Source organism: Malaclemys terrapin, chromosome 6 (assembly GCF_027887155.1).
Source record: "Malaclemys terrapin pileata isolate rMalTer1 chromosome 6, rMalTer1.hap1, whole genome shotgun sequence".
In the NCBI taxonomy this organism is placed as follows: domain Eukaryota; kingdom Metazoa; phylum Chordata; order Testudines; family Emydidae; genus Malaclemys; species Malaclemys terrapin.
In genome coordinates this window covers 51,365,173-51,392,795 of record NC_071510.1, presented here as the reverse complement: position 1 = coordinate 51,392,795, position 27,623 = coordinate 51,365,173, and the positions used below count along the sequence as shown (strand labels likewise).

The window sequence follows — 27,623 nt, the reverse complement described above, 5'->3', positions numbered from 1 at the left end:
AAATTAGAGGATTGGGTCAAAAGAAATCTGATGAGGTTCAACAAGGACAAATGCAGAGTCCTGCACTTAGGATGGAAGAATCCCATGCACTGCTACAGACTAGGGACCGAATGGCTAGGCAGCAGTTCTGCAGAAAAGTACCTAGGACTTAGTCTACGAGAAGCTGGATATGAGTCGACAGTGTGCCCTTGTTGCCAAGAAGGCCAACGGCATTTTGGGCTGTATAAGTAGGGGCATTGCCAGCAGATTGAGGGACGTGATCATTCCCCTCTATTCAACGTTGGTGAGGCCTCATCTGAAGTACTGTGTCCAGTTTTGGGCCCCACACTACAAGAAGGATGTGGAAAAATTGGAAAGAGTCCAGTGGAGGGCAACAAAAATGATTAGGTGGCTGGAGCACATGACTTAGGAGAAGAAGCTGAGGGAACTGGGATTGTTTAGTCTGCAGAAGAGAAGAATGAGGGGGGATTTGATAGCTGCTTTCAACTACCTGAAAGGGGGTTCCAAAGAGGATGGCTCTAGACTGTTCTCAGTAGTAGCAGATGACAGAACAAGGAGTAATGGTCTCAAGTTGCAGTGGGGGAGGTTTAGGTTGGATATTAGGAAAACTTTTTCACTATGAGGGTGGTGAAGCACTGGAATGGGTTACCTAGGGAGGTGGTGGAATCTCCTTTCTTAGAGGTTTTTTAAAGTCAGGCTTGACAAAGCCCTGGCTGGGTTGATTTAGTTGGGGATTGGTCCCGCTTTGAGCAGGGTGTTGGACTAGATGACCTCCTGAGGTCCCTTCCAACCCTGATATTCTATGATATTGCAGTAACACCCTTTGTATCTAAGGTGCTTTCCAAACAAAGAGAAATGCATGATCCCTACCCTGATGTGTTTACATCTAAAAAGACAGACAACTTAAGGGTGATATGACAGATTGGGTGGATGTCTGTGTCCAATTGTGAATTGCATTTTGTTTTGTGAATGCCATTTTGTGATTTTAACCTTCATTACAAACTTCACTTTGCATTGTAACCTTCATGTTGGATTAAATACCCATGTGGTGTAGAAAACCAGTCTAATCTTGTCCAGGTCAGTCTGTTCTGGACATTGTGTTCATGCTACAGTGTGGAACACTTTAGTGAGGGCTGACAATGAGAGAGACATCAGCTCTGATTCTCTCTCTACTACTATCCCCCATCTTTTTGTTTTGTGTTTGTACAGTGCCTAGCATAATGGAGTCCTGGTCCATGACTAACAAGCTCTAAAGTAATCTTAATAACAGTAACCCACAAGAACACTTTACATAGAAGGCTAGCTGAGAAAATATACTGCAGGTCCTCAGCCCTGAGCACGACAAAGAAGGGGAAAGACGTTTTTAAAAGGTGACTGCTTCTCTCAACTGGCGCTGACCAACACCACATGTGAGCAGACCAGTCCAAGAAGGCAAGACAAGCTTCCTGGCATATGTTTGCTGACTAAAGCCAGAATTCGTGAGAGGGGTGTGATCAGACTCAAGGGGGCTGCATTCATAACTGTTATTTTCCAAATATCTGTAACTGTTTAGTGTGCTTTCAACAGTAAAGTAATTGTGATTAAGAAATTCCTTTCCTAAATCTGTATTCCATGAGGACCTGCCATGTTGTCCCTGAAGGATTTAACTAGAAACCAGAGCTTCCACAATCAGGTGAACAGAGGGGGAATGTGTCTAAAGCAACAGGGAGCTCAGGAGGGCTGACTTGTTCCAGAGTCTAAGGCGGCCAGACTGCAGTGTCCCACTGTCAAGTAAGATGTCAGACACAGGGTCTGTACTTTGGAGAGTGCGTCACAGAGCTGGAACATTGAGTCACTACCCATACCCAGGGGGCTTAGAAGCTTAGGAAGTCAACTCACAACAGATTGGTGCTCATCTAGAGAGGGGGATGAGGTGCTATAGCCAGGTTATAATGGGTAAAAAGGTTCTAACATACAAGCAAATTGATCAGTGTTGTGTTAGGCATGTGCTGTGTGGGTGCCTGTTTGGTTTATATAAACTATCCCCAACAGCATCTACTGTCTAACAGATCTTTTTAAATATTTAATTTCCCCCCAATTACCATGCTAGCTATTTGTGCTAAACTGACATAAATTCACCACTTTTTGATGCCTGGCTTGTGTACTTCCAAATAACCCCTCTCTTGTATCGTGGATCTAGAGTTTAAAGAAAAAATAAAATATATGTTAATGGAATGTTAATGTTCTAAGTATCTAAAGATGCCCACCCTCCTGTTCTGGAGAAGAAGTGACAAGGGCATCTGCATGGCAACCCTACCCCTAGTCTCACCAAGCAGATCCTGACACTTCTCCCTTTCGGAGGGTTCAGAAAGGGAAATGTTCATTATCTACATACCTCATGGATTCTATTTTATGAAGTAGTCACTGACTTTAACTCTCCATTATTATGTCACAGTAGCAGGTAGGATGACTAACAGAGGTCACTTTCCCCCTTGCACCCCAACAGCTGGACGGCAACTGCCTAGAAACAATTGCTTGTTTCAGCTTTTTCTTTTTGATTTCTGTAAGTGGACAACTTTATTTTTTGTAGGTGTTATAAATTGGATAGAAGGTGACATAGACTAAGGAAGACAGTGGAAGAGCAGTATTATTGAAGAAAATCATGTCAATGTTCTGAAGCAATAAACAGTAGGGACAGAGTCTCAGTTTGTGTAAATTGGCTTAGCTCCATTGAAGTCAATGGAACTATACTGCTTTGTGCCTGCTGAGGATACAATTAAAAAAATGTTTATATAATTTCAAGTGAGACCTTTTACATATTTTAATTGGAAAACAGTGAAATCAGTGAAATCCATTTCTTAAAACGTGTTACCAAGGTGAATAAAGTAAAATAGCAGACTATTTCAGCAGAATGAGTGCAGGACAAAGGAGACCATTTTAAATGCACCAAATGTACTAAAACCTTATTATAGTATTATACCTCAACAGAATGTGTAAGTAAATAAAAAAAATTGCCATGAAGTGGCTTCATTTGTAGTAATCAAAACAGGCAGTATTCATGCTGTATTTAGTAGATTTTTGTGGCACCTTTATATTAAGTTTGACTAACATTTACCATTCAACCCCATCCTCCTTTTCATTTTCTTATATCTTTACCAGACTATAACCATTTGCGCTGAAATTTACCATGCTTGTTGTCTGCCGTGGGTTGATCTTATAAAAAAATTTCCATAGAACTGGTGCTGTGGTTTCTAAGAATGAGAAATGTGAACTATATAGGCAGTTTTGCTAATGTTAATTAATTTTTCTGTATTTTTGAAGAGCTCTTGCACCTCAGGAGCTTGGTTCAGGAACTTAAAATTCGGCAGGGGGATATTCCTGGGATCAGAGAGGTGCCTTCTCTGTTCCCATGAAAATCCATCAAGATTTGGCTAAATTATAAACCGCAAACATCACCATTATGGCATGCACAGTAGAACTTTTTATAGTCTTGCTCCTAAATTCTTGGAACATTCTGTTTGTTCAGAGTACACTCTTTAACTCACTGACTGTCCTGCATCACTCTGAAGCAGCTACATAGGGAACCTCCTATCAGGACACAGACAAAATGGCTCCTCGGCTGCTGCTGCTTTTTCTTCCAGTCTTTAATTACATCATCATATACTATTTTCCACAGGTGCTCTGATTCATATTGTGCATTAGATGGGTGAATGATTAATATTTGTGTAGTGAATAAAGGTATTGTCTGTTAGACCTACATAGGAAAGGAGAAGGAACTATGCAAAAATGAGGAGGTTAGTTAAACAGAAATTAAAAGGTACAGTGACTAGAGTGAAATCCCTGCAAGCTGCATGGACACTTTTCAAAGACATCATAATAGAGGCCCAACTTAAATGTATACCCCAAATTACAAAACACAGTAAAAGAACTAAAAAAGAGCCACCATGGCTTAACAATCATGTAAAGGAAGCAGTGAGAGATAAAAAGTGGAAGTCAAATCCTATTGAGGTAAATAGAAAGGAGCATAAACACTGCCAAATTAAGTGTAAAAATGTAATAAGAAAAGCCAAAAAGGAGTTTGAAGAACAGATAGCCAAAAACTCAAACGGTAATAACAAAATGTTTTTTAAGTACATCAGAAGCAGGAAGCCTGCTAAACAACCAGTGGGGCCCCCGGACGATCGAGATACAAAAGGAGCACTTAAAGACAATAAAGTCATTGCGGAGAAACTAAATGAATTCTTTGCTTCAGTCTTCATGAAATTAATGGTCAGCAGGTTTAAAACAAATAAAAGGAAGTTCTTCACACAGTGCACAGTCAACTTGTGGAACTCCTTGCCTGAGGAGGTTGTGAAGGCTAGGACTATAACAAGGTTTAAAAGAGAACTAAATAAATTCATGGAGGGTAAGTCCATTAATGGCTATTAGCCAGGATGGGTAAGGAATAGTGTCCCTAGCCTCTGTTTGTCAGAGGGTGGAGATGGATGTCAGGACAGAGATTGCTTGATCATTACCTGTTAAGTTCACTCCCTCTGGGGCACCTGGCATTGGCCACTGTCAGTAGACAGGATACTGGGCTGGATGGACCTTTGGTCTGACCCAGTATGGCCATTCTTATGTTCTTAAGATGGTTTGTGGTTAAGACAATTGACTGACTTGGGAAAACTCGGTTCAATCCCTGGCTGTGCCATAAAATGTATATGTGATGCTTGGCAAGTCCCTTACATTAAAGTTTTTGAAGGTGTCCATGAATTGTGGGTTTCTGTTACTTTGGTGCATAGTTTGAGACCGGGCCTGATTTTCAGAAGTGTTGAGCGTTCACAACTACAGCTAAAGTCAATAGATACTCAGTTCCACTCAGGGCTTAAATTCCTCTGGAGCTATCCGGAGCAGAACTCCAGTAAATATTTTCAAAGCCTCGAGCCCCCCCCCTCAATCCAGCCCAGTAGCTGAAGCCTGGAGCTCCTCCTCCCCCCCCTCCCCCCCAGGGCCCGAGAGTTTTTATAGCCTGTTGATAGGGGGTGGAGCGGCTCCGGGAATCTATGAGAATTTAAGCCCTGCTATCTCTGAAAACTCAGGCCTGATCTGTGTTAAGTTACACACACAATCAGTGAAACAGTCAAAATTGGTATATGAAATATGTCATATAAAATACATGCTGTAGCTGTGTATATTTTGTGTTTATATTGACTTTTTGTTTAATTGATAAAGAATTTCAAATATGTCCTGTAATTATTCTTGCATATAGATATGCTTATCAAACGTGGCAAGTAATGCCACTTTTGGGATACAAATTAAAATATGCATACAAAAATAATGTATAAAGTATGTGTGCATGGTGACCTACAGATTGTATGTACTTGATTGCAGTTGTGAATATCTCATCAGGTATCCACTACATCTGCAAAATAACCATAAGAGGAGCACTCTTCATGGAGACAAAGAACAGAAGGTCATTCGGGAGTTTTTAGATACAGGAATAAGTGAAATAGAGCAAACAAAATAAAGTTAGGATTTCAAAACAAAAGATTAGTTAAAAATATCAGACGTGATTTCTCAAAATCCAGTTTTCTGATTTACCACAAAGTTTGTAGAATAGTACATACCAATTTTGAAGGTATTCAGCTAATTTTTGATTAAGCTAGAGAGACTGGAGGGGTGGTGGTGGTCAGAAATGCCCACATCTTGTTTCAGCCTGAACTATTGTGAGTGATGCAGCTAGTCTCTCCATAATAATTATTGGTCTTTAGCAACATGAGTAGAGTAACACCAGTAGTTGGACACAGGCTTTGACTGACCTGCCTGATGGTTCCTTCTTTGGGATACTGGTCTGGTGTGTTTCATCCTCATTCATTTGTGCTGATTGTCTTAGCTACAGAACTACTCCTTCTTCACAGATTTGCTGCTGCTCAAGGTGCTTGGCTGCTGAAGCACACAGCTTTAGTCCTAGCTACAGCCTGCTGCTTTACTGTTCCCCGGGACTTCTGCTATCAATAGTCACAAAGGTCAGCAAATCCTCCTCCTGTAGCCCCACATGAGTCAGAGAATTTCAGGGGTGGGCGTTTACAGATTAATTTTGGAGGATTGGGAGCAGATGGACTTCTCAGTGGGGAGGATTGAGAGCAGATGGATTTGATGAAACTTGGGGTGGAAGAAAATGATTAACTTTTCTGTATTTTTGTGGGGTTCAGCAAAATGATAAATTTATTTGTATGGCGGGTGTGAGGGAAAGTGATAGATTTCTGTGAGGAGGAGGTCAGGCTGAGGGAGGGAAAAATTTCTGACTAGTTCACAGACAGCTAAGACTTCAGATTATTTGATTTTAAAACAATGCCACAGTTTTGGGTTGTGGGTTCATCCTCTCAGGTAAATCAAAATGAAATACCTTTCCAACTGTGATAATCTAACTGCATTTTTCTGCATTTTGCTTGTTCTATTTTAAATTATTGTGCAAGACTTTCGCATTTCTATTCTCTCTTGTTTTTATCACTGTCACTCACCAGTCTGAGACTGAGATAATAGAAGGTATGAAATCAGTTATTTAAAATTCAGGTAAAAATTCTAATACTTAAATAATATTAGGACTAAAGTCCCTGTGATTGGAAATCTAGATATACAAAATAACGGTTGACTGGTCCTCCATTAGGCCTGCTTACTGTTGCTACCAAGAGTTGATTCTGTTAACAAATATGTGGGCATAGCTCTAATAAGGCCAGAAAGCACTTTCTCTTGGGCCATTCACTTATATCTGCAACCAGTTGGGGATTGTGCTTTAGTGTGTGTGTGTCGTGGTGGTTTTGGGGTGGGGAGGAGGGGCTTCTTTTAAGTTCACTTTCTATCAGTGCAGTACTTCAGAACAATATAAACAATATTTCCACCAAGAGCTATATGTATTGTAAGGCAGGTAGCTTGTGAAATATGCATGGGCACTCTCATTTATTGTATTTAAATATGTTTAAGTATAATTTTGCTCCTCACTCAATTTCTTTGTAAAGTGGTCTTGCATTGTCAATTTCTACATTGTCATGATGAGCTAATTATTATTGTATCACTAGGTCACTACCTGGAGTCAAAGTATTTAAAACTATATGAATGGTAACTACTGTAGCTGATGAATCAAATGTTTAATAATGTCAGGCAAACAGATCTGATTGTTCCCCAGCTATAACTTTGAAGACTCATTTACCCCAAAGAAATTTTTACCCCTTCAAATCTGCTATCTCTAAGTACAAGCTTTCAGATTCATTTTCTGTTTTCATGCCTTTCACGTGGGCAGATGTCTGCATATAGGGAATCCATTCTTAGTCTACACCCCCTTAAAAATTGATTGCTTTTATCAGAAACATCTCCTTTTTTTTTTTTTTTTACAAATTACTCAAAACATTTAATCTGTCTGATATGAAGCCTATGAATATTTAACTTCCAATGAATTCTAAAAAGTGTATTTACATCTTTACATCTGAGTTTCTCATGTTAACAAGTCACATAAGCTTTTGTCATTTTGTAAGCTTTCTCATATTCTTAGGCCAGATATTACCCTCTACTGATTCAATCTGCTAGCTTTTAAAAAAAAAAACACACACACACCCCACCTCAAAAAAAAAAAAAAAAAAAAAAAAAAAAAAAAAAAAAACACCAGGGAAGATTTGAAGTGTTCTATGATGTTTAAATCAACCAAGTCTATGTAGTTGTTAAATATATGTGATTAAAACTATGTGTGAAAGTCAAGGTCTGATTTGCAAATTAAACTGGCTGGTCTTTTAGCAAGAGTAGAATTTGCAGTGAAAGACTGCTACAAAATTTTACAGGATATGTCTACACAGCAATTAAAAACTTGTGGCTGGCCTGTGCCAGCTGATTCGTACTCATGAGGCTCAGGCTGAGGGCCTTTTTTATCGCAGTGTAGGCATTTGGACTCAGGCTGGAGCCCAGTCTTTGGGACCCTGTGGGGAGAGGGCAAAGGGTCTCAGAGCTTGGGTTCTAGCCCAAGCCCAAACGTGTATGCTGCAATTAAACAGCCCCACGAGCCCAAGTCAGCTGGCACATGCCAACCACGGGTGTCTAATTGCAGTGTAGACATATCCATAGAGCAGTGGTGGGCAACCTGCAGCCTGCAGGCCACACGTGGCCCATCAGGGTAATCTGCTGGTGGGCCACAAGATAGCGTTTACTATTTACTATTGACCATCCGCAGGCACGACCGCCTGCAGCTCCAGGGGCCGCAGTTCGCCGTTCCCAGCCAATGGGAGCTGCAGGAATATATATTGGGCTGCCTGTCCAGAACTGTTGTAAAGAGTATTGTAAAAAATATACTGCAGCTTAGGTGTCCGGATTCCAACAATGGGACAGCAGTGCACATGCCCAGAGGGAGAAACATAGGTGCCTAGGGAACTGTTACAACAAATTTAGGCACCAAGTGAGTTTAGGTGCCTACAGCAGGGGCGGGCAAATTTTTTGGACTGAGGGCCACATCGGGATTCAGAAATTGTATGGAGGGCCAGTTAGGGGAGGCTGTGCCTCCCAAACTGGCAGGTGTGGCCCGGCCCCCGCCCCCATCTGATCCTCCCTGCTTCTCGCCCCTGACGGCCCCCCGGGACTCCTGCCCTATCCAACCCCCCTGCTCCCTGACAGCCCACCCGGACCCCTACCCCATCCATCCTCCCTGCTCTCTGTCCCCTGAATACCCCTGGAACGAACCTCTGCCCATAACTGCCCCCTGCCGCCCCATCCAACCCTCCCCCCCCCCTTTCCTACCTACCTCCCCGGACACCTGCCCAATCCAACCACCCCTTCTCCCTGACTGCCCCCCGGGACCCCTGCCTCATCCAATCACCCCTTCTCCCTTTCCCCGACCGCCCCTGGAACCCCCACCCCTGACTGTCCCCCACTGCCCCATCCAACTCCCTGTCCTTCCTGACTCTCCCTCCCTCCCCCCCCAGGACCCCTGCCCCATCCAACCACCCCTTCTCCCTGACTGCCCCCGGAACCGCCACCCCGACTGCCTCCCGCCACCCCATCCAACCCTTCCTCTCCTTCCTGACTGCTCCCCCCAGACACCTGCCCTATCCAACCACCCCTTCTCCTTGACAGCCCCCAGAATCCCCGCCCCTGACTGCCTCCTGCCGCCCCATCCAACCACCCCTTCTCCCTGACCACTCCCGGAACCCCTGCCCCCATTCAACCCCCCTATTCCACGCCCTCTGACCACCCCGACCCCTATCCACACCCCCGGCCCCTGACCACTCCCCGAACTCCCCTGCCCTCTAGCCAACCCCCTTCCCTCGCTCCCTGCCCCCTTACCATGCTGCCTGGAGCACCAGTGGCTGGTGGCGCAGCTGCACCACCCGGATGGAGCCAGCCACGCACCGCGCAATGCAGAGCACCAGGTCAGGCTGGGCTCTGCAGCTGTGCTGCCCCAGGAGCTCACAGCCCCGCCACCCAGAGCATTGTGCCAGTGGCGCAGTGACTGAGGCTGCAGGGGAGGGGCTGGGGGCTAGCCTCCCAGGACAGGAGGTCAGGGGTTGGGGAGAACGGTCCTGTGGGCCGGATGTGGCCCGCGGGCTGTAGTTTGCCCACCTATGGCCTACAGGTTTCAGCGACCTTTGAGCAGGAGGAGTTTTGAATCCCAGTGGGGCCTGTTTCTGGGATCTAGGCTATATAACTTGAGTTGGATCTTTAGTTTTTCTTTTGTGGGAGAGCTCTGATTCTGCAAAGACTTAAACAGAAATTTAAGTAATGTGCATAAATCTTTGCAGGATCAAGGCGTAAACTGGTAGTTGTGTAATTGGAAATTTGAACCTAGATATTCTGTTGATACATTTTAGATTTTTAATGTTTAAATTTGGAGAGCTATCTTGAATTGTGAATAGATGGCAGATAAATTTAAATCAAAATAAAAAAAAAATCTGTTTGTATATATAACAAAACAAGCAACATAGTTAAAAATGGCATTATATTTCTATCTAATCTATCATTACTTTTATCTATGTAGCTTATTTAGGAGTTCAAATATTTGTGTGTTGAGGGAAGATGGAAAATAATTTACCGTAGATGTATGTATTTCACACTGTTATAATAGTCTTAATGAGTAGGAGAAAGTCTGTTACTCCCCTTTCCTTTTGTATGGGAACCATGAAGTAAAGATTCCAGACATTTCTTGGCTGACTCAAATAACTGGGAAGTCTGTGGCTGATGAACTTTGGCTCACCATTAGTTATTAATAAAATATTATAAATATGTAGTGGGCTTTTTACAAGAAAAATTTAAATGCATCACAATTAAGCCAACCTAATGTAAGTTAAAAAAAAGTTGGTGTAAATAAGATAACATTATTTTTATGTGGCTTAATGAATGACAGTATGATTGAATTAAATATTGGATTGTTTGCCACCACAGGATTTTTCTCAGTATGTTGTGATGGAGCCTTGAACTTTGAGAAACTACTGGTTTTAGATATCTTTTGCCAGAACGATGAATCTATTTCCAGTAAGCTAGTTACCTCATCATTCTGGATATGCTTTTGGGAACTGTTCTTGAAATTCCCTTAATCCAAACCAGTTGTGTACTATATTTTTATATTTTTTTAATTGATAAATTACTGACACTAAATATATATCTCTAGAAAATCAAGATTTTGTTGAATAATGATATTGTTTAATCATTTTCATACCAGTAGTTAGCTGTCTTTTCCAGTGTTGGTTTTCACATCAAATGGAGTGTCATTCAAACCTGATGTTTACAATTGCATTAAAGGGCAGTACCTCTGGTGAGAATGCATTTATTGTGCAGCTACAGATCAATTATTTTGTATCAGCACAGTCAGTAAATACCAGAATACTAGTCCATGAAATAATGTGACACTAAATTTGAAAAAAATGCAACAATACCTCTTCCATCAAGTAGTGTTCTACTTTTAGATGAAATGACTAGTTTAAGTAGTGCCTTTGAAAATTGGGTGTTACTTCCTTTAGTTCTGATTGCAGTTGGCAGGAACTATATATTTTGTATGTATTATCAAAAAAGAACATCTTTCTACAGTATACTCTTGCTGTTTCCCTTGCAGATTTATGTAACTTATGTACATCTTTGATCGAATGTGACACTTTTTTGAATATATGCTGTGCTTACTGCTGAATATGTGAATGATGCACTGAACTGTTGGCTAATGTTCTGTGAATGTTAACCAGAGAACATGCTCGTTTGCTTAACGGCCTTGCAGTGTGGACTGTTTTATTGCTCTTTAATCCTTATTGTGCAAGATACTGGCAAGAGAACATTTTTCATCTATAAGCATTGTTTCATGCTTAAACATATCCATTGTTTGGTCAAAGTTATGAAATATTGTTGCTCAATTAAATTTTGTTTTCAACATTTCCTGGTAGAGGCAGTAACAGAGAAGATAAAACTCTAAAGGAAGAAAAGATAGATAAGTAGGGAAATATATTAAGCACGAGTGAACAAGGAAGAAACAGAAGATGTGCAGTCAGTAGATATAAGAATCCTGACCTTCAGATTTGGACAAAGAGTTTGTCTTTTATCAAAAGCTGAATCTGATGTATTTCAAGATTGTATTTCTGGTACAGGCTGTGGTAAAAAGGTTGACTTCTGAGGAACCTATTCTTCTCTAACAGACATCAGCTCTGTACTGATGCACACTTAGATTGTGCACAAGGATAGACGTCAATTAAAGTGTGACAGTTTCTTCAGGTGAAAAATGAAAAGACGTATACAGTTGGAATGCAAAAATGTTAGTTAACTTACAAGATGGTGGTAGAACAGCAGTGTATTAAGCAATCCTTTTGAAAGAGCATCTTCCCATTTTTTGGCACAGAGATGAGGTGTGGAGAGACATGCTAATACATCTTGAGCCTGATCCTGTGTGTATTCAGTGTCTAACTCCCACTGAAGAGGTAGCCAAGTCTGATGAGATGGCTTAGTCTGTGGGGTTTGTGTTATTTTGGAACATACATACATAAGAAAGTAAGAACGGCCATACTGGGACAGATCAATGGTCCATCTAGCCCAGTATCCTGTCCAATGCCAGATGCTTCAGAGGGAATGAACAGAACAGGTATTCATCAAGTGATCCATCCCCTGTTGCCCATTCCCAGCTTCTAGCAAACAGAGACTAGGGACATTTCAGAGCTGGGTTTTGCATCCCTGCCCATCCTGGCTAATAGCCATTGTTGGACCTATCCTCCATGAACTTATTAGGTCTTTTTTGAACCCTGTTATAGTCTTGCCCTTCACAATATGCTCTGGCAAAGAGTTCCACAGATTGACTGTGCATTGGGTGCAGGAGTACTTTCTTATGTTTGTTTTAAACCTGCTGCTTATTTATTTCATTGAGTGACCCATGATTCTTGTGTAATCTGAAGGCATGAATAAAACTTCCTTATTTACTTTCTCCACACCAGTTATAATTTTATAGACCTTTATCGTATCCTCCCTCAGTCATCTCTTTTTTCCAAGCTGAAAACTCCCAGTCTTATTAATCTCTCCTCATATGGAAGCTGTTCCATAACCCTAATAATTTTTGTTGCCCTTTTCTGCACCTTTTCCAATTCCATTATATCTTGTTTGAGATGGGGCAACCACATCAGCATGCAATATCAAGATGTGGGCGTACCATGGATTTATATAGAGGCAATATGATATTTTCTGTTTTATGATCTACCCCTTTCTTAATGATTCCCAGCATTCTGTTCGCTTTTTTGACTGCCGCTGCACATTGAGTGGATGTATTCAGAGAACTATCCACAATGACTCCAAGGTCTATTTCTTGAGTGGTAACAGCTAATTTAGACCCCATCATTTTATATGTATGGTAGGGATTATGTTTTCCAATGTGCATTACTTTCAATTTATCAACATTGAATATCATCTGCCATTTTGTTGCCCAGTCACCCAGTTTTGTGAGATCCCTTTGTAACTCTTTGGGGTCTGCTTTGGACTTAACTATCTTGAATAGTGTTGTATTATCTGCAAAAAGAACAGGAGTACTTGTGGCACCTTAGAGACTAACACATTTATTTGAGTATAAGCTTTCGTGGGCTACCGCCCACTTCATCAGATGCATAGAATGGAACATATAGTAAGAAGATATGTATGCATACCGAGAACATGCAAAGGTGGAAGTTGCCATACCAACTCTTAATAGGCTAATTAATTAAGATGAGCTATTATCAGCAGGAGAAAAAAAAATTTGTAGTGATAATCAAGATGGCCCATTCCAGACAGTTGACAAGAAGGTGTGAGGATACTTAACATGGGGAAATAGATTCAATTTGTGTAATGACCTAGCCACTCCCAGTCTCTATTGGAGTGGCTGGGTCATTACACAAATCGAATCTATTTCCTCATGTTAAGTATCCTCACACCTTCTTGTTAACTGTCTGGAATGGGCCATCTTGATTATCACTACAAAAAAAATTTTCTCCACAAAAGCTTATGCTCAAATAAATTTGTTAGTCTCTAAGGTGCCAAAAGTACCCCTGTTCTTTTTGCGGATACAGACTAACAAGGCTGCTACTCTGAAATTTGTATTGGCTGTCAATTTTGCCACCTCACTGTTTACCCCTTTTTCCAAATCATTTATGAATATGTTGAATAGGACTGGTCCCAGTACAGACCCCTGAGGGACACCACTATTTACCTCTCTCCATTCTGAAAACTGACCATTTATTCCTACCCTTTGTTTCCTATCTTTTAAACAGTTACTGATCCAGGAGAGGACTTTCCCTCTTATCCCATGACAGCTTACTTTGCTTAAGAGCCTTTGGTGATGGACTTTGTCAAAGGCTTTCTGAAAATCTAAATACACTATATGCACTGGATCACCCTTGTCCACATGCTTGTTGACCCCCTCAAAGAATTCTAGTAATCTCCTCAAAGAGTTGTGGAAGTACCTTTTGTTAATAAACCTTACCTCAGGAGAGGAGGATTTATTTTGATTCTTTACTCCTGCTGATATAAAATAATTTTAGCAAAAAAAATTCTACGACTGGTTCAGCTGCATCTTTGGTAACACTAGTAGGAGATCTCATGTACTCCAGCAGCTGCTAGCATTTTTACCACTGTGTCAGTTAAACCTGCTGTGAGCACAGATACTATATTCTTTTTGTATAAAAACTCCCCCTGACTTAAGTTGGAAGTACAAACATAGAATGGCTGCTCTGATCAGATTTAACTGATGTGGTGGTAAAAGCTCAGAAAGCTGCTGCAGCTTTATCTAGACTAGGGTTACCACTGGGATCATTTGATTGAAATTCTCTTGTCAATTTTTTTCGAAAAGGGGATGTCAACCATTTTCACTGCTATTGTAGACATTTTAAAAATGATGTTTATTGCAGCAATAGCCACCCTTTGCTAAAGCCCATATCTCAATTTTTGTAACAAACAAGCCACTATTTTTTAATCTGCCAATCACATCTTAGTATTGGGTAATACACTGAAAACCAGGTATGTTTTTATGAAAATGAACACAGTAGTGCTAAAGCTGGTTGCACTTAATAAAAATAAATGAAAGTTGAATCATAAAAGCTTTTGATTTATTTCCAATTAGCTTATTTTGTTCCAGAGACATATTTAAATACTTTCGAAAACAGCAGTAAAGGAAACAGATTGGCTTTAATTAAATACTGATTTAGACTGCCATTTTTAAAATTGAAATGACATCCATTTTATATTGGTTGAACACCTGTTAATTCAGTTAGTGCAGACTTGCCTCCCTGGATTTCCCCCATAAGTACCCCATCACACATACTTTTTCTCTTTTGCCCTGTGCTCTCATGTGTTTGTGGAAATAATCCTGGATGAGAAGAAATCTCTATTTAAAACTTGCCTGAATGGCTCAGATACTTGATTCAGACCTGCCATGTCAAAGCAGGAGTCCCAATCCCAGATAGTTTTAGAGCCCATTCTACTAGAGCAAAGGTAACTTTCTACAGTTAGCCTTAAAAGACACATCTATTTCTAAGATGTTGTAAGGCTTCCATGTGGAGTTCTGTTCAGAGCCTTACTCAGTGTTATGCTCTCATTCATATTGCATGCTTGTTTGGGGAAATTTGTTATTCTCTGAACAATTAAGCACTCTTCAGCCACCCTCTGGAAATTATTTCTGCTTGTTAATAACCCAAAAGTGGGAATTCACAGAAGTAATTCTGGAAGTAGAAGGGAAAGCTAACTACCACTAACTAAAGCTCTCTGAGAATGTTATTTCTACAGATCCATGCTTGTCACACTATGTCCTTGTTTCTTTGTAGTCCTGTGCTAGATTTCAAACAGCAGAATGGAAGTGGAAAAGTGTGGGCCATCGATAAGGTTGCCACCTCTAAGACGCAGACAAAACAGCCACTGGCTACAGCCCTACCAATGGCCACCCCATCACCAACAACAAAAAGAGTCCTAGTGCTGACTATAGCTAATTATTACTAAAATGTTTTAGAGACTCATTTAAAAACCAAACCAGTAACACAATATGTGTTATGTTATTTTATCACTTTTCTTACCTTATCCTAACGTGGTACTGTGGTCCAGGCTACCAGGGTTGTCAATTGTAGAGCACGCTAATGTAAGCCAAGTGAGAAAAATAAAAAAGGTATATTAATCTTTTCACCAGCAAGGCAGTACAAAACCCGACCAGGTGGCAACACTAGACGTAGTCTTTTTATAGATGTTGCCTACTGTGCTTGAGTCTGTGGGTAGAATCGATGTCTGGCCACAGAGGATGCAGTATGGAGTCTTGTGGCATGTTACCTAGAGTATAGATCTGCAAAAGTGGTCGTATTGTGGTTATGGATGCCATATAAATACACAGATTAAACAGGAAAAATGCTTGGAGAAAACCAGTTACTAGTAAGTAGCTGTCGTTTTAAGTTATGGTTTATTATGAATAAATGGGCTTCTGATTAATGGAAACTGTATTTATATTAACTGTAATCAGTAAATAAGAAACCTCTTTCTAAGAAGCTGAAAAGTTGATTTTATATGGTTAAAGTTTCAAAAGTGCCTAAGCCCCATTTTCAAAAGTGATTCAGGCACTTAGCAAAATCTTACTATGTTCACAAATATCATAGTATAGTAAAATTGTGTGTGTATACACAAAAGAAACTGTTATGTATTTAAACATGGCAATGTTTAATTCTGGCAGTTTAAAGCAGAGCATCTAGTGTTTAGACTAAACTGCCATAAAACTTATGCTTGCATTTTCTGTTTCCTACAAATTACAGGTGGGACACAGAGGTTACCTCGTACGATTGGTGTATCGCTAGCAAAAGAACTCATCTTCTCTGCACGTATTGTAGATGGCGAAGAAGCAAAATCAATAGGATTGATCAGTCATGTGGTGGAACAGAATGAATCAGGGGATGCAGCCTATAGAAGAGCTTTAGCCCTAGCACAAGAATTTTTACCTCAGGTACAACATAATGGAGTCGTATTTGGATTTTGTTTTGGGTGGGTTAGTTCACTGTAGTATAGTACAGTGGTTAAATAGTAAATATGCAAAGGAACCAGGTAAATCAAGAAGAAAATTACCATTATCTTGATTTATTGTCTGCACTGTTAAGGTTTGTGTTTCTATTTACTTTCAAATTAACATTGTAGATGATTTTTTTACCAAAGTAAAAAATTCTAGAGACTACAATATTACTATTAAAATAACATTGAAAACTTTGGGAAACAGTTGAGGATAGGAGAAAGACAAAAAGGTCAAGTGAAAATAGAGACCAGTCCTCTTCCTTACTATTCTAGCCATATGAAGTTTTCTTTTAATCCTTTGGTTCAGGGACTCTGGATTTCTCAGTATGATTTGCCATAGTAAAATGTACAGATTCTCTGCATGTACAAAATCCATTAAGTGAACACTGTGACTATTTAAATCCTCATTCTTTTTCATGATTACATTTGTTACTAACATACCCTTGGAAATGTAACAGTGAAATTTATTTCCAAAATTAATGTCTTTTTCCATTTATGCAACATATTGTTTTTACTGGAATGTTCATTTGTTTGCTTTCTGGACTACATACACCAGCACAGGGATGTCATCATTCTCTTGCACTGCTCTAGGTTATGTGCCCTCTTTTCCTTTCACTTGATGTAACCGTAGCAGAGAGACCTGAAATATGACTACTTTCAGACAGCTATACTCCAAATATTCAACGTTGGGAGAACTGCATATAAGTTAATTATGGGTTGCCTTACTTTAAACTTTCACTATTGGCTTCTCCTTGACTAGAGAACCTGCTGTCTGATATTTCATGGCAATCAGTCAGGGAGCATGGTGGGGGAACTTTTCTGTACAGTGGAGAATTAATCTACAGGTCCTGTGCCCAGGGGCCCTGGCCAATTTGGGGGCCCCCTCAGGAGCACTGGAACCAGTGTAGAAGTGGGGGACCATTGGCTCTGGAACTATGGCCCCACCCCCTACTCCGATTCTTCCCCCGGGGATCCACCCCCTGCTCCTATTCTTCCCCCAAGGCCCAACCCCTGCCAAGGCAGAAGCTGGAGCTGGGCCATGGTAAGAGCCACTCAAGGAGCCAAGGACACTGTGGGGAGCCCCAGACCCGCCACCTGCCCTAGGCGAGTCTTATCAGCTCCCCCACTACAAAGTGAAACCCCTGCCACCACCACTCAGCACCTGTCCGAGGCTACTATGCCCATGTTAAAAAGTGAGTGGGCATGGCCTCCCTGAATCCCTCCGCTTCTGGGGCCCCTGGGCCTCTGAGGTGTGGGGGGCCCAAATGTTCTTTGTGCCCAGGGCCTCAATAACTCTCCATCTCTATTTATGTAGCTGACCATTCTCTCTCACTCACAAGAAAGTGCACACATATCAGTGTTTCTGCTTGCCGCTCATCCAATAGTTGTTTTCTTCTGTACCATCAACCAAAACACCAATTTGTCATCCTCCCTCACCGTGGCATGCAAACGTGAGGGAACTAGACCGGTTTCCATCCCCAAAACACCAGAACTCTAGGAAGAAATCAGCATGACCTTCTGGAAAAAGCTGCAAGAGCCTTGGTGGTGATTGATTGTGACATGCCCCCTTTCTGCCATAGACATCAGTCTTCACCAACCTCCCTTCCCTCCTCCCCACCCCAGTATCCATGAGAAAACTGATCATGGCCTAATCTATATCTTTCTTCTTCTTCCCAGCAATCCACAAAAGATGCCGCTTCTCCCCCTTGAGCTCAGTTGTCTGAGATTCTAGATGTTTTAATTTTTTTAAATGAAAATATATATAATCATACACATATGTATTTTAAGTAAACAACAATGATGCCATTGGATCTCCCAGGTGTATCTTGTTTTTCTATATCTATCTTGTAGACCATAAATTCTTTGTGTTAGGAACTGTTCTGATATTTATTTGATACCTCATTGTCAGCACTTAACAAATTTATAATCTTTTGCTGTGCTTCACGGCCCTTGAGAAATGATCAGTCCTTGAGCACTGTAGCTTGAACCTGAGCTCACAACAGAAATGGAATATCTTCAGGGGAACATTTCAGGAGACTTTGCACACTGGCACTAGAGAAGATTTTTGGGGGAATCACCAGTGTGTCCAGAATATGATTCAGTTTTGGGGGAGCTGTTGATAAATCCTCTTCCCTGTTGAAAGCTCTGCAGGAAGATTAATCCCATCCAGATCCTGGTCTATATTGAGTGTCATTTAAAATAAAATCCTCATTTACTTCACCACTTTATTTGGCTTTCCATAGTAACTTCAGAAATCCCTCTCTTAGAGTGGAAAATACTGCAAATTATACAGTAAATGTAACTAACGTTGAAAAGAACTATTGATTTTTGTTTTTAAAACCCTATTATCAAACAACATAGGAAAAAATATACATTTTAAATGAAAGAGGGCCTGGATTATGATTTGTAGCCACAGATTCACACTGGAGACAGTGCAGAGGTTAACTGCTCTAATAGGAGCTCTGACGGCATTGTGCCTCATGCAGGTACAATTCTATATAACCATTGAAGAGGATGCATTAGCCTCTCCCCTCTGCATCCTACTAGCTCTTTTGGCCAATACATGTGTTTGTAGAACTAGTGTCTGTCGTGGCTCTAGCTATGCAAAGTACTTGCACCCCCCTGATGAAAGGATTCCTATCATTCCTGGCCCTTCTGTGGGAGACTGAGCTCCTTGCATTGTCTCCCTCCCTCCCTTGCACGGTTTGACAGAGGTCAACCATCTGACTTTTGCATCTTGGTTTTGCAGCTCATGTGTTTTAGCTTTGAGGCTAGCATTGATTTATTCTTTTTTTGTTGAGGTGCTTCCATGTCTTTTTATTATACGCTTATTAGGACATAATATAGTAGATCACATAGAGTCCTATAGTACCATCATTATTTGGTTACTTTGAACCTAATTTCCAAAGATGCTGAGCACCCGCAACTCAAGTTGAAGTCCATTGGAGCTGCTGGTGTTCAGCACCTCTAAAATTTAGGCTTTTTATGTTGTTTTGGTACCATGTCGTTTTTGAAAATTATATGCTGCTTTTAGTTTTTTTAGTTCTAGAAACATATATTTGGAAGAAAATGTGTATCATGGTCATATTACTTATTAAAAAGAACAGACAAAGCCTACAGAGTGCTAATATGATAGCATTCATATGTAGACACTTTGAACCACAATTTTGCTGTATCTGCTGACATGTAGATCTATCTGATTTATTTTTAATTTTAGGGACCTCTAGCAATAAGAGTCGCAAAATTGGCCATCAATCAAGGGATGGAGGTAAGGATATATATTTGTTGATAACAGTGAGTGAAAGCCTGGAGGGCGGGGAACAGTTCCTAAAATAGAGGGTTAAAAGTTAATTAATGTTTTTTCTAGACTTGTTTTAAATTTCAAACCATATAGTCTTTCAAAACCTAGTTAGTTGAATCCAGTCTAAAGTAAACCAATGGTTCTTATTTTTGTGACTTCATATTGATTTCTTCCTGCTCCTGAAGATATGGTTGATGCTGATGGGGCACTACAGTACCAAAACTTGCTATAACTGATACAATGTGCATGAGTTATTAACGTTAGAAAGTAAACATACAACTTGTTTAATAGTAGTTCATGTCAAAGGGTGGGGGGAAAGCTTTCCTAAATTCATGTACAGCATGCTGTAAAGACTATGGTTGTTTTAAAACCAAATTATATGAAAATCAATCCCATCATCAACAGGATAAAGGTTTGCCAGTAAAACTGAAGGCCAAAAAGGACATTGCTGCTTATAATAATTTAGTATAGAATAGAATAGTGTTAACATAATATTAAGAATCTGATTTAAATACAAAAAGACATGCCAAGTAGCCACTCCTGAGTGTTCTCTATTGATCGAGCTCTAGAGTTCATTAAGATCTGAGCAGACTCACACTTGTGCTTAACTTTAAGCCTCTGAGTCTCCTGCTGAACTCAATGGGACTACTCAGATACTTAAAGTTAAGCATGGGCATGAATCTTTGCAGCATCACAATTTAGAGCACAGTCTGGCCCAGAGAAGAGTGTGATCACAGGTCATTTGCAATGTAAAACCTCAGTATAACAGGATAAGTTAGGGATGTATTCTGTTTCAGGTTTTTTGTTTGTTTGTTTTAAAGGTTGACATACAACTACTCAGACACCTGAGTTGAGTAGGGTTACAGTAATGATGAAAAGTAAAAGTACTTTTCAGAAGTAAAAGTACACAAAGGGTGTAAATTAAGCTCACAAATACAAATTAGTTTTTTAAGGGTATAAATCCAAGGTTGAATTCAGTGGTACACAAGGTAGAAACTTTTGTAAGAAAAATTCTAAGTTCCAGACACAGTAGGTAGGTGAGTCAAAATGACCTTGTTGACAAACCCCATGTGGTACACAAGGTCCCAGCTTTCAGAGGCTAGTAGAAAAACTGTCCACTGATGAAATAGATAGCACTTATGAAAAGCAGGTAGCTAAACAAAGAGGAAATAACGGAGGAGGAAAATAAGCCCTTTCAGCTGTTTTGGCCACCACACAAAGAAATCTCAGAGGGTCCCAGAGGAAGTCCAAGATCACAATTGGTTTCATCCTTATATGTGGGAGAAATATATATTTTCCTAATCATCAAGACAAATCCTTAAGAGATCCTGGCAGATCAAGCTCCTACAGATCAGTCTCTAGATAGGTCCTTAAGATGGTCTGGGTGGGTATTCAGTCTATTCATCATTGGCAGTCTTATTGCATCACCAAAGCTTTTGTTGATCATGTGATTGCTGGTTGTGTAATAGCATTTCTTGAGAAACACACTTTGCAATTCGTTGGACTTCCATACATATTTTAATATATATATATATATATATATATCAGTTAATTTATTACAAGATTTTGTTAAAATTGAAGTATATTTTAAATTGTACAACATTGGAATCATAATAGGTAAAATGCATGAATGTAAATGTATTTATTGTCCAGTTTATATATATATATATGCATATTATAATATCAATGCATATTATTGATAAAGCAAATAAAGGACATGTAAAAATTATACAATTTATATAGGTAAAATATACTAAGATTATGTAATAGAATAATGGAAGGACAAATAGTATATCACATCAGGAATATACGTACCTTATCAGTATATTACCATATTTCACAAAAACATGTCTGAGTATATGATTGCTGTTTTTTCACTATGTACTATATATTGATGTATGAAAAGATCATGAATTTGACCCTTTTTAAGTGTTGAAATTGCAGTTGGGTCAAACGTTTTCTCAAAACAATGGGTGGGCTTTACGAGCACTTCTGGAAGTGTTAGGGATATCTACTGTGATGCAGATGTAAGATAAAGTTCCATAATAAACATTGACATAAATAGCATCTGGCCTGCTTTTCAGGAAGTACAACTCTTTATACTGTATGGTGGAGAGTAACTTCTTCTTAGGTGCAATTAGTTTTTCAAATTAAGTATATCAACTTATTATTTGTATTTCAGTAGCCCTCTTCATGTTTTAGGTGCTTTCCTTACATACTGAAAGACAGTCTCGTCCTGGAAGATATCTGTTTCAAAACTTGTTTGTTAAAACATAATTAATGACTGATTTATATGCAGTCGAGGTTTCTGACCAGTAATAGCTGAAACAATTAAAATATTCAGCTAATTAATGGGTTTTGGCCAAAGACAATTTGTAGTAAGACAATACATTGTGCATTCACCTATTATTTCTGACAATCTATTGAATAGTGATTACATCACAGAATAGGGAAACTGATTACAGAAATACTGACCCACCCATAACCACAGGATAGTGAAGAATTTCTGCATAAAGATACTGTGAAGAGGGACTTTGCTGGACTGCTTTAATGTTTGGGATATAGGAATACAGTATTTGAGTTAACTGTCAGAAAATAAAGTGTGTACAATGTACAGAAAGTTATTCACTCTTACAATATTTAATTTTTGTTTCCCAGGTGGATTTAGTAACAGGCTTAGCAATTGAAGAAGCCTGTTATGCTCAGGTATGTAACACAATTAAGCAAAAAAAACCCCAAACCCCTCAGTTAAAGATTGCATTGAAAATCATACAGAAACGCAGCTGGAAAGTAATTTATATTTTCTCCCAGCAGCATTTCAGATAACAAATTTAACCCTTTCTCTTATCCATTTCTATTTTTTTTAACATGGAAATCTTAAAGAAGGAAGTGGAGTTTAAGACAAAATCATCCCTTTGTATAGGGCTATTTAGGGAGGGGAAATTGGACATAGAGCCAGATCTTCAGATGGTGTAAATTGGCGTATCCTTGTTGACTTCAGTGGAGATATACTGATATATAATGCCTAAGGATCTGGTCCATAAACTAGAGAGATTCTGCCTTGCTGCCTACACAGAGGGAAGAGATTCCCTGCATGTTTTACCCCAACCCCTTAAAAAGAGTGGTAAGTAATTAAGTAAGAATAGAGCCATTATATTACGTCTGTATTTGGCATTGGTATAACCCCTACTGTAATACTGTGTTCAGTTCTAGTTTCCACACTTCAAGAAAGATGTTGAAAAATTGGAGAGGGTTCAGATAAGAGCCACAAGAATGATTAAATTATTGGAAAATATGTCTTACAGTGAAAGATTTTAGGAGCTCAATCTGTTTAGTGTATCAAAGAGAAGGTTAAGGGGTGACTTGATCCAAGTCTGTAAGTATCTCAATGGGAACTGAAATTTGATAATAGAGGGCTCTTCAGTCTAGGTATAATAGGAACCCGTGGCTGGAAGTTGAAGCTAGACAAATGCGAACTAAAAATATGATGCAGTTGTTTAACAGGAGGGTAATTAATCATTGAAAAAACTGTGTTGTGATGGATTCTTCATCACAGGAAATTTTAAAATCAGGATTGGCTGCTTTAGATCAAGTACAGCTATTGAACTTGAAACATGGAAGTCCTATTGCTCTGTTATGCAGGAGGTCAGACTATGAAATTTGTGAGTAGAAGTGCATGGTTAGAAGTAAGCGTACAGTGCATGGTTAGTTTTATGTAGTTTTAATTTTGTAGGTGTGAGCAGGATTTCAAACTAAAGAGTAAACTTTTGATGACGACCAAAAGAGATATGAGGATTGATCAATTAGACAATTGAACAAGAGCCTGTTTTGTTATCTGACTACTCTATTTGAGGAATTTTTAATATGTCCATCACTTCATTATTTTTTTAATCCCTTCAAACCATTGCCATATCCCTTCCAAAGGAGGTATTTACATGTTACATAAGGAAATACTGCAGGCACTATAGCTGATCGTTCAAGAACCTGTGAGAATTTTAACTCCCCCCTACCCCCCCACCAGTAGTTCTGGGTGCATCCACTGTCAGCAGTGTTAAACCGCCTGGGAAAGTATAACTGGGTGTAAAATAATGAAGTTTTTATGGTGTTCTTATTTTACAGCTTTAATGATAAAATGTTCTTTCTGTACTAAAAGAAGTGTGTTTAATAATTATCTTAATACCCAGAAGGCCAGATCTCCAACTGGTATAAGTCAGCATGGCTGAAGTAACTTCTGTGGAGTGATACTGATTTATACCAGCTGAAGATCTGGCCCACAGGCTGTAAATCAGTTGTGTGTAGAGTGTTTTCACACTCTTCTGTAATTTCTGTATTACACTATAGTCTAGGGTTACCATATGTCCGGATTTTCCCGGACATGTCCGACTTTTTGGTCCTCAAATCCCCGTCTGGGAGGAATTTCGAAAAAGCAGAACATGTCCGGGAAAATAGGGAGGCATGGTAAGGGGACCACCTCCTCCCCGGGCTCCAACTTTCCGGGGCCAGGCAGCGGCTGTTTGTTCTCCCCACCTGGGCAGCCGGACTCGGGAGCAGCCGCTGCTGCAGCTCCCACTGCTGCGGGGGGAAGCGGCCAAGCATGTGGTGCTCCACGGCTCCAGCTCTGGCGCCCGGGGCGTGAACCCCCTGAGCCCGGGCCTGCTGCGGGGACCCAGCTGGTGCAATCCCGTGGGCGGCCCCGGAGTGGGGGCAGCAGGCCCCAGGCCCCCCCGTCCTGCTCGGGTCCCGCAGGGGAACAAACGGGGCTCCCAATGCCTCCGCCCTGGGGCCGCCCGCGGGATTGCATCAGCTGGGCAGCCAGCCCAGATGCGACTTGCCTGGGGCTGGGCGCAGCGTGCGCGCTGCTGGGTCCCCGCAACAGGCCCAGGCTCGGGGGGTTCGCCAGGCTTGGCCATCGGCTGCTTCCTCCCCTGCGGCAGTGGGAACTGCATCAGCAGCTGCTCCCGAGTCCGGCTGCCCAGGTGGAGAGAAGGAACAGCCACCGTCTGGCCCCACGGGCTGCCCCCCTACTCTCCCTCCAGGTACTCACCCCGGGACCGCGCTCCCCCTGTGTCTCTGGGGCCTCCCTCTGCCGCCGTTTCCCCCCCCCACCCCCTCTGGTCACCCTGGGGGCGGAGTTGGGGTGGGGACTTTGGAGAAGGGGTGGGGCTGGGGCGGGGAAGGGGTGGAGTTGGGGCGGGGCCAGGGCCCCCTTGGAGTGTCCTCTTTTTGCAGGACTGAAATATGGTAACCCTACTATAGTCTGCAGATTGCATCCATTAAAGAAAGGTGACAATATACCTTATTTTTTAAATTTTGGTATTGATAATACAAAGTTAATCTGTTCTTTGTAGACTATTCCAACAAAAGACAGAATTGAAGGTCTTCTTGCTTTTAAAGAAAAGAGGCCCCCTCGCTACAAGGGAGAATAGGAGAAACTGATGCCTTGAAAATACAAATGAGATAAACATGGCTGGAAGGACCTTTCAGCTGCACTTTGCCTCAGCGCATGGAGTATCACAACCACCAAAGTAAAAGCAAACTCTACCTACATTACAACATCTGGAATGTGTCCAGACATGTGCCTGGCCCAAGAATATGTATCAAGTCATACTCAGCATGGTTTATGAAGGTTGCTCTGTATATTTGCAAGGTCACAGGTTCATGAGCATTTCTTTTATTTCATATGTATGAAACTAACCATACCACAATTTAAAAAAAAAAAAAAGTAAATTCTTTTAATAGACAAAGCTTATAAAGTAATATGGAATGTGTGTCTGTTGTTCCATTTTATCAAAATAAGTGATTTCTATGCACCAAAAATGTGAAATTATACCAAATATGATTTCTAAATGATTCACTATCTATTCTAGCTGAATATGTAAATTATTAATAAAGTTAGTGGAAATCAGAAGAATGATTGTTTGGAAGATTATAAACTTTATTTACTTGTCTCATACTGTAATAAGTAAGATTAACTTCATTTTGAGACTACTGTACAGTGGTGTTCTGTATTACTCTATGTTCATGTTCAGCCTCACAAGGCTATATGGTAAACCTTGCCTCTCATCCCAGATTCCTCCAAAACATCTTCTCACTAACACTATCTACGAGGGAGTAACTTTTAATTCACTTGCCCCATTTCTTTTTGTTTTTTATTTCCAGGCTGTATTAAACTTTTTATTGCGGAGCTGTGGTTGAACACATTCTTAAAGCTAGAAAGTTTCCTTATGCCCCAAAATACTGGATCTTGTGTGTGACCATTTTTCAGGTTCTAATAATACTGTATTTATATACAGCTGCTCTGAATTGAAATGCTCTTTTCCTTTGTTGGAACATAAACCTCTGGGCTTTGAAGTGAAGAAACTACTGTACTATGTGTGTGGAGGTGCCATGGAAAGTGGCCTCTTTAAAATATTCTATCAACTTACTGGTAAGTAAATGTGGCTTAGCAATCAGATGTTAACTTATTTATATGGAAACAACCTCCTTCATGTTTGATTTGCATTGTCTTTATGAAACTTCTGCATGCACTGCTGTTTCTGCAACATTAGCTATGGTCACTCTCCAGAACTATGGTGATATAGCAGCTGATCAACATGAAATGACAAGAACTCATTAAAATTCATATTTAGCCATATCTTTACATGTAAATTGATTATATCTGGTGGACCACGCACTTTACTGAGTGATAAACTTGCTGAGTTGATCATTTCATGCATGATAATTTGCAAATAAAGCACTGGTGCTTGTTTTTATAGTCATATAAAGCCTTTAAGGTCATTTTCTCATATTTTCAAAATGCTAAAATGTCATTTTCATTTTTACTGAGTATTAAATAATTATGTTAATGGGAGAAAAAATATTAAGTCTATGCTGAATGGTTTGTGTCTCATAACTATGATATATAGTCTGGTTATTGAGCTTCCTTTAGTTTTCTAACAAGCACTGATTAAATAACTTCAGTACATGTATATGAAAACATTTTATTGACTTGAAATACTATGGCAGAAAAAATAGTCTGCTCAACCCACTGTGTAAATTCTTGATTTAGGCTAGGAGTTTTGATTTAAGTAAAATATTTTGCTATCGCAATAGTTACAACATTCCTTTTTCTCAGGGAAAGATGTGGCCATGCTGTGGTATTTTGAGGTCCTTCTCTTGAAGTCAGCAGTTTGAATAATATTGCAAAGTGAGTATAAGATGGAGATTTTTTTCCAAAGTACTTGTAAGTCATGATACTGGAATAGTTTTGAGGGGAAATTATTCAGCAAAAGATATACAAGAGACCTCTGTGTATGTATAAATTATAAGTGAAATAACATCATGATGACTTCATCTTAATTAATTAATGTCAATATTAGAATTCTGCTTCCTGAATTGGGGTACTGGGGCAAAAAATTCTCTCACTAGTCTGACCTCTGCTCATTATACTTGCTATCTGTCACTCCTTCAAATACTGGGGTTTAGCTCTGTCAGTTTCTGGCAGAATTCTGTCTTCCTGTACATACACTCCGTCTCTCCTTTTTTAGCTGCAGAATAAGTGCCTTATATGCACTCTTTAGCTTTCCTGAAAGATTGTTCCATGGGTCGGGGGGGGGGGGGGTGCAGGGGCATAAGCAGCTTTCATCCTCTCTCTTTCTCACCAAACTCATATTTATAATATTTCAGAAGCAGGCTTGAGCTTGGGTGGTTAGCCTGAGTCTCCGCCAGAGCTGCAATGTCCACACAGCTATTTTTAGCATGTTAGCTTCAGTCCTGCTAGCATGAGTCTGTCTGCCTGAGCTGGGAGGCCTGCTCCCAGCTGCAGTGTAAACATAACCCTATTTTGCTGCTGGTCTTACTAGATCATCATAATGGTCCATTCTAG

The 27,623-nt window shown here is 40.3% G+C and overlaps 1 protein-coding gene across 1 annotated transcript in view; it reads left to right on the top strand.

Annotated features, from left to right (window-relative positions):
• The window catches only part of AUH (AU RNA binding methylglutaconyl-CoA hydratase), a 198,511-nt gene extending 172,568 nt beyond the window's left edge, over positions 1 to 25,943 (top strand). The window contains exons 7-10 of the mRNA XM_054033009.1: positions 16,209 to 16,396; positions 19,676 to 19,726; positions 22,418 to 22,465; positions 25,108 to 25,943. Coding sequence (XP_053888984.1) covers positions 16,209 to 16,396; positions 19,676 to 19,726; positions 22,418 to 22,465; positions 25,108 to 25,185 — 365 coding nt within the window. The 3' untranslated portion in view covers positions 25,186 to 25,943. The remainder of the gene's footprint in view (positions 1 to 16,208; positions 16,397 to 19,675; positions 19,727 to 22,417; positions 22,466 to 25,107) is intronic.
• Positions 25,944 to 27,623: the final 1,680 nt, after the last annotated feature.